At 52.5% G+C, this 7,154-nt stretch overlaps 1 protein-coding gene across 3 annotated transcripts in view; it reads left to right on the top strand.

Annotated features, from left to right (window-relative positions):
* Psen2 (presenilin 2) overlaps positions 1 to 5,559 on the top strand; it is a 27,851-nt gene extending 22,292 nt beyond the window's left edge. For 2 of the 3 annotated variants that reach the window (XM_021167068.2, XM_021167065.1), the window contains exons 8-11: positions 2,655 to 2,738; positions 3,093 to 3,194; positions 3,605 to 3,723; positions 4,858 to 5,559. In XM_021167068.2, the coding sequence (XP_021022727.1) occupies positions 2,655 to 2,738; positions 3,093 to 3,194; positions 3,605 to 3,723; positions 4,858 to 5,013 (461 nt within the window). In that variant the 3' untranslated portion in view covers positions 5,014 to 5,559. The remainder of the gene's footprint in view (positions 1 to 2,654; positions 2,739 to 3,092; positions 3,195 to 3,604; positions 3,724 to 4,857) is intronic. The other variant, XM_029478776.1, reaches the window with a different exon arrangement.
* The last annotated feature ends 1,595 nt before the right edge of the window (positions 5,560 to 7,154 follow it).

The raw sequence follows: 7,154 nt of genomic DNA, 5'->3' as shown, positions 1-7,154 counted from the left end.
GGGCTGGGGCTGGGGCTGGGGCTGGGGCTGGGGCTGGGGCTGGGGCTTGGGGCTGGGGCTTGGGGCTGGGGCTGGGGCTGGGTGTGCTCAGGGAGCACTCAGAGTCCAGTGCGACTAGAGCAGACAGGAAAGGTAGAGAGGGGAAGGTCTGCACAGTATGAGCCCTGCAGACCACAGTGTAACACAATGGCCCATCTTCCTGAAGGAATGGTAAGCCCCTGAAAGACTGGGACAGCAGCACAATCCAGAGCCGGTTTGGACGCTGAGAAACAACCCAGGAAGGGCCCGGTGGAGACTGTGGGGTGAAGTGAATTCTGTGGCAGTTTGCAAGCAAGACTTGCTGGGGTTGTAAGACGGAGCCAAGGTTAATGGCAGTGCTTTGTATCTGAGGAACAAGGAAGACATATTGCCTTTTGCAGAGAAGGGGCCAGGCTGGTGGGCCAGGGATGCTGTGTGTGTGTGTGTGGGGGGGGTGTATGTGTGTAAGGGGTGTGATATTGAGCCTGGGCTTTGGATTGTGTGGAGTGTGGAAATCTCAGCAGGGAACTGGAAACAGGAAGTAATAAACTCTGAAGAGAGGCTGAGCTGGAGAGAGACAGTTCAGTGAGTTCCATGTGACCAGGAGGTTCCACTGTGCCCATATACCCAAGAGGATCAAAGCAGGCAGAGTTCAAACAAGCATGTGCGCATTGTGTCTGTGTCAGTTTCATTCACAGGAATTCCAAAGCTCCAAGTGTCAGTGGATGACCGAAATGTGGTAATTCCATACAAGAGCATTATCATTTCCCCTTACAAAAGAGGAAACTCTGGCCCACGTGATAGGGGCGAGCCTTGAGGACCCTGGGATAAGTGAATTGAGCTAGCGACAAAAGGACAGGCATGGTGTGATTGGGAGGCAGCAAGAGGAGGCGAAGTCACAGTCGTAAAATAGAGTGGGTGCTTGATACAGTGGCAGAGGCAGGGAGGGACCATCAGTGAGCTTGGGTTCCCATCTTGTAGGTTTAGAGCTGGGTTTTGTTTCTCAGATCTGAATACACAGGGATGCAGGCACTGCATTTAAAAATGTTTATTTTGGGTGTGCATACATGTCTGTATGAGCATATGATCATGCATACACCCCGTGTACAGAGGTCAGAAGGAAGACATCCCCTCCCTCAGAGTTAGTATGAGGGGCATTTACAGGGCCACTGGCTTGTTAAAGGGCACAGGAGTGTGAGCCCTGCTTCTCATGATTGAGCAGCAAGTGCTCTCAACCACCGAGCCAGCTCTTCAGCCTCAGGACTGAAAATTGTTTTCTTTTTTTTTTTTTTAATTGGTTGTTTTATTAATTTACATTTCAAATGCCCCCCTTCCCGGTTTCCCCTCCTCAAACCCCACCATTCCATCCCACCTCCCCTTGCCTCTATGAGGGTGCTCCCTACCCACCCACCCACCCACTCCCGTCTTACTGCTCTAGCATCCCCCTATTCTGGGGCATCGAGCCTCCACAGGACTAAGGGCTTCTCCTCCCACTGATGTCAGATAAGGCCGTCCTCTGCTACATATGCAGCTGGAGCTCGTGGGTCCCTTCATGTGTACTCTTGGTTGGTAGTTTAGTCCCTGGGAGCTCTGGCGGGGCGGGGGGGGGTCCGGTTAGTTGACATTGTTGTTCTTCCTATGGGGTTGCAAACCCCTTCATCTCCTCCAAGGACTGAATTTTTAAAAAATTGTTTTGAAAGATTTGAAAAGATTTATGTTAGTTTGCCTGCAGTACCATGGAGGCCACAAGAGGGCATTGGATGCCCGTGGAATTGAAGTTACAGACACTTGTGAGCTGCCATGTGGGTGCTGGGAAGTGAACCCAGGACCTCTTCAAGCGTTTTTTTAACCACAGCCCTCTCTCCAACCCCCTTATGGTTACATTTTTATGTTGCACTTCCTTTTAAAGACAATCTAGGTTCTAGCTGCAGTGGCCTGAGGACAGACAGGCTTTTAGCTTTCTTCTGCCTTTTGACAGAGTCCTGACTGAAGGAGGGCGGCTGTAACTGTAACCAAAGGCAGCATTTTAAGTTCAGAAAAATCCCATGAGAGAGTTTGGCAAGCAAGAGTAGTGGTTGTGGGACAGGGCTCTAAAGGAAGGGGTGGAGGGATTCAACCAGTCAGTGTGAAAGCTGGAGCCAGATTTGTCTCCTGGAACACGGAGGCACCAAAGTAGTTCTAGACGACAAAGATTATTTCTTACTTAGAGGCAGTGACGTTCCTGGACAGTGTGCAGACCAAAATCACTGTTGAAATGGTGCCACAAGAGCTATTTCATCATGTAAACAATTTCCATGCCTCCCTTTTTGTAATAAGCTGAAGCCTAAAAAATAAGACAAGTTTTTAAAGATGCAGTTCACCAAGCCGCTCACTGATCATCATTATTGCCAGTGTTGCTTGAGAGGATTGCAAAAGGACAAAGGTGAAATGTCAGTCCCCACCTAGCCAGTGTCCCTGAACTTCATCCTCCCTTCCCCCTGACCCCCAGCCTCTATCAGCCAAGCCTGAGCACAGCCCTCAGGACAGAGGGGCTCTGCAGGCTTTCTGGGGACATAGCCTGCCTCCACTTCCTCCAGGTCAGGGGCAACTGCTCAGAGTACTGCCTGAGGCATTGTGTCTCTTTGCTCTTCCTGTAGCTGCCATGGTGTGGACGGTGGGCATGGCAAAGCTGGACCCCTCCTCTCAAGGAGCACTGCAGCTCCCCTACGACCCAGAGATGGGTGAGTATGGGGTTCACAGCCATGTCCAGGGAGTGCCTCGTCTGCACCCTGCTTGGCTGGTCCCTCTGTGAATTAAGGTTCAGCATGGCAGAGTCGCACTGCCTGATGGCCAGATTCTGACACCTGTCTCAGAGAGGGAGTGAGGGGTAGATTGCCCCTCCTGTGCTTTAGTTTCCCACCTCAGTTTTGCTGGATGTTGGTGGTGGACGGTGCCAGGGAGCCTTGACGTGGGAGGGACCTGGCGAATCTTCTGAATTTTTGTACCATCTGACCAGCCTTTGTCTCTCCCTGCCACTCTTCATGCTATATGATGACGGTGGCGATGACGGTGGCCCTTTGTTCCTGAACGCTTAGAAGAAGACTCCTACGACAGTTTTGGAGAACCCTCATACCCTGAAGCCTTTGAAGCCCCCCTGCCTGGCTACCCAGGGGAGGAGCTGGAGGAGGAGGAGGAAAGTAAGGTGCCCGCGTTCAGATGGCCTGCTTCACAAGTTTATTTAAAAATACCTTTAGTCAGATGCTATGCCAAACTGCACGGCAGCCTGCAGCCCCAGTGGTCTCTCCTAACCAAGTGACTCCCTGAGGTACCAGGCTTCTGCCTAGGCTGCCAGTCACTCAGTCCGTGGTCCCATCCCCACACCCCCACACCCCCAGTCTTTTTCTAGGAAGTCCATCTTGTCCCTAGTCTGCAATACTGCATACTGCAGCTGAGGGAATCTTTCATCACAACACTCTTGCTGGGTCGCTTGGCTCAAGTCCTGGCCCCTCTCTCTCTCTCTCTTTTTTTTTTCTTTCTTTTGCCTGCTTCCTGCCGAGGTTTCCTATCAGTTGGATTGGACAGGGACCACTTTCTCTTCTCCACACAGGGGGCGTGAAGCTCGGCCTGGGAGACTTCATCTTCTACAGCGTCCTGGTGGGCAAGGCTGCAGCCACTGGCAACGGAGACTGGAACACTACGCTGGCCTGCTTTATCGCCATCCTCATTGTGAGTGGGCTGTGTGGTGGGTGTGGGAGGGGCAGCACATCTTCTGGGGCACTCGTGGGTCATTTACTGTTGCTGTCTCCCCTCTTAGGACAAAGGCATCGAGGGGAGGGGTGTCCAAGGTATGCTCCCTCCTGAGAGCGAGCACCCGGGATGGAGTGGGAGGCTTGGATCTCACTCACCACATGTATCTTATGCCAGGACCTGGATGAGAGCTTTAGGGCCTTGTCCCTTGGTTCCTCCGATTGTGGATTGTCTGAGATTTATGGGTGATGAAATAGCCAAAGGCTTTTACCCATGGAAGCAGGGAGGAGCAGAACGGTCTCCCCTCCCATTCCACAGCTGCATATTCTCTGTGCCACCAGGACCCCTAGGGATGCTGAATCTTGGGTCTTCCAACCCCAGCAGTAGTCTGGAGGCTCTGATGGCTGGCACTCAAGCTGAGAGACATACCCTACAATGTCATCTTAGAGGATGCTTCTTTTAGATGTTAGAAGAGTCCCTGAGAAGGCTGCAGCACCTTGTGCTGCCCTTAGGTGGGAGCCTGGTGCTTTGTCCAGTGACCAGAAGAGCTTGTCTCTGCCCACATGTGTGTCAGGGATGGGATAACAGACCTGGGGTTACTCCCCTTCCATGCTGTCTGACTTGGGACCCGTTGTCCCAAGGGCAGGGCAGGCACTTTGGTGATTTGCCCTCACCCTGGACACCAAGGGTAGAGGTAGGAACGGTCACCACCATGCTTGCTTCCAAAGGGACGGATTACACAACACCTATGATTTCCTTGGTGACCACCTTAGAATCTCAGAAGGTTTCATTTCAGCTCATCTGGGTTTCTTGTAAATGCAAACAAAACAAAACAACAGAACTCCAGTCCCTGGAGAGAGGCCCCTATCATCTATTCGCCTACTGTCCCTAGATGGGGAAGCCCCATGGCCTGTCCAGGGCTCTGTCCACCTGGTAGCCAACATGCAGGTGTCCTGACTAGGGGGGTGGAGAGCCCTGCCCCGTGCATCTTGAGGGGCAATTGCACATCTCTAAGAGACAGCACATGTCTGTGGCCGTTCGGGCTAGTCTCAGGATTATACCACCCACAAGGTCATGTCACCGAGTTCCCTCACCTTGATGTCCTTCCTGCAGGGCTTGTGTCTCACCCTCCTGCTGCTTGCTGTGTTCAAGAAGGCCCTGCCCGCCCTCCCCATCTCCATCACCTTTGGACTCATCTTCTACTTCTCCACAGACAACCTGGTGCGCCCTTTCATGGACACTCTGGCCTCCCACCAGCTCTACATCTGACAGGAGACAGACGGAGGCTCTGAGAGCTATGGGGGTGTCACTGGATGCAGGTGTATAGTTTTACACTCTAGTGCCATATATTTTTTAAAGAACTTTTCTTTCCTTACAAAAGAAGAAAAAAAAAAAAGAATAAAAATGTGTCGTGTTTACTTCGTGATGAGGAAGCAGAAGCCGCCCTTCGGTGCTACCTGTCTTGTCACCAGACTGCAGCTTGCCTGTCAGAGCATCTGTGGCACCGGTGGGATGCTTGGATGCTCAGCAAGCAAGCGTCTCTTCAGGGATGAGGTCATGTGTGTGGAGCAGGTTGGGGAGGATGCAGGCCCCTGTCCAGGTCTGTAAGTCTCCAGGGATGAACAGAAGGACCAGGAGGCACCATCACCCTGACCAGAGGTGGAAAGCCAGTGTGCAGTCATGAATGTCCCCAGTGCTGTGTTTGTGATGTCTGTTACTTTAGAACCTTAGAAGTCAAGTCCTGTTCTTATTTCTGCAGTGACTGCTGGGAAGTGGCTTAATAACAATACCAATAAATAGATGCTCCTGCTGGAATGCTGGTCTTTGGCCCCTTTGTTCTCCGCTATGTAGTGGGAGGGGCTAGGGGCGGGGCTTAACCCATTGTCTTAGGGTTTCTGTTCCTGCACAAATATCTTGACCTGACCAAGAAGGAAGTTGGGGAGGAAAGGGTTTATTCAGCTTACACTTTCCACATTGCTGTTGATCAAAGGAAGTCAGGACTGGAACTCAAGCAGGTCAGGAAGCAGGAGCTGATGCAGAGACCTTGGAGGGATGTTACTTCCTGGCTTGCTTCCCCTGGCTTGCTCAGCTTGCTTTCTTATACAACCCAGAACTACCAGCCCAGGGATGGCACCACTCATAATGGGCCTGACCACTACCTCCTTGATGACCAACTGAGAAAATGCCTTACAGCTGGATCTCATGGAGACACTTCCCCAACTGAAGCCCCTTTCTCTGTGATAACTCCAGCCTGTGTCAAGGTGACACACAAAACCAGCCAGTACACCCATCATGAAGGAGAGAGGCTTAACTGCCTGGCCTCTCTGCACTGGGGTCTTTAACTACAAAGTTCCATAGCAGGGCATTGGGAGGTATTGGGACAAGACCTGCTGGAACCACATAGATCCCTGGCTATGGCTTTGGTAGGGTTGTATGTGGGGTCAGAAATCCTGCAAGGAAGTTGCTAAAAAGCTGAGTGGTTGCTTTGACAGATGTCTGTCCTTAGTAGAAGCCAGAAAGCCAAGGGGCTAGGGGACCACCTGGGTTGAGAGTGGCTTCCGGTTCCTGCCTGTGATGAAAGGCAGGCCAGCTTCTCTCTGCCTCAGCCTGGCACAGGTTGCTGAGTCTCCGGAGTGCCTCTGGGTGGGGACCTGAGGCCACAGAAGCGGCTGCTCTGCTGGGGCTGCAGAGAAAACCCAGGTGTGTGTGCTAGCCCCACCCCTGTGCTCCAAAAGCCGCGGGCTGCTGTGTTCTGAGCGAGGGTGGCGCTTCTTCCCCCTTAGCACTTCCCGAGACACAGCAGAGACCCAAGAAGACCAGCAGGGCAGGGACACATGCTGCTGGTATCAGACACCATGTTGGAAGCTGGTAACTGATACACAGCAGAGCCTGGGAGAGCAGCGAGCAGCTGAGGATGCCAGGGGGTGGGGGTGGGGGATTATCCCTCGCCATTAAAGCCCTGGCGGCGGCGGCGAAAACAGAAGAGCCCATTACAACTGTCAATTATGGAAATGTTTATTTTCCACAGAGTAGTTCTAGGGTGAAGGTTGGTAAATGTTTTGATCTTAGCAGCTCGAGGAGGTGTCTATGAAAAGGTTAGCCAGGGGATGCTGGGGATAGAGGCCACAATCAGCCCCGAAGTGGAAATAGAGGTGTGCCCGGCCCCACCCGGTAACCCGAGCTGACGCGGGGGCGGGGCGTGGGGAGCAAGGTGAGCTGTGGTTGGTCCCTGAAGGACCCGTGGTTCCTGGCTAAGACAGTGTTAGGACTGGGAAAACACAAGTCTCTGAGGGAAGTGAAGTGGAAGTGTCACGGGGAAGAAAGGAAAGATCCTAGAGTAGACTCGACCTGAACTCCTCACAGCAGAAGGACCCAGCACATGGGTGGAAAAGACAAAACAAAAACAACAA

The sequence above is a fragment of the Mus caroli genome, chromosome 1 (genome assembly GCF_900094665.2).
Source record: "Mus caroli chromosome 1, CAROLI_EIJ_v1.1, whole genome shotgun sequence".
NCBI classification, from domain to species: domain Eukaryota; kingdom Metazoa; phylum Chordata; class Mammalia; order Rodentia; family Muridae; genus Mus; species Mus caroli.
The sequence above is the reverse complement of the archived record's forward strand: the minus strand, read 5'-3'. Positions and strand labels throughout refer to the sequence as shown.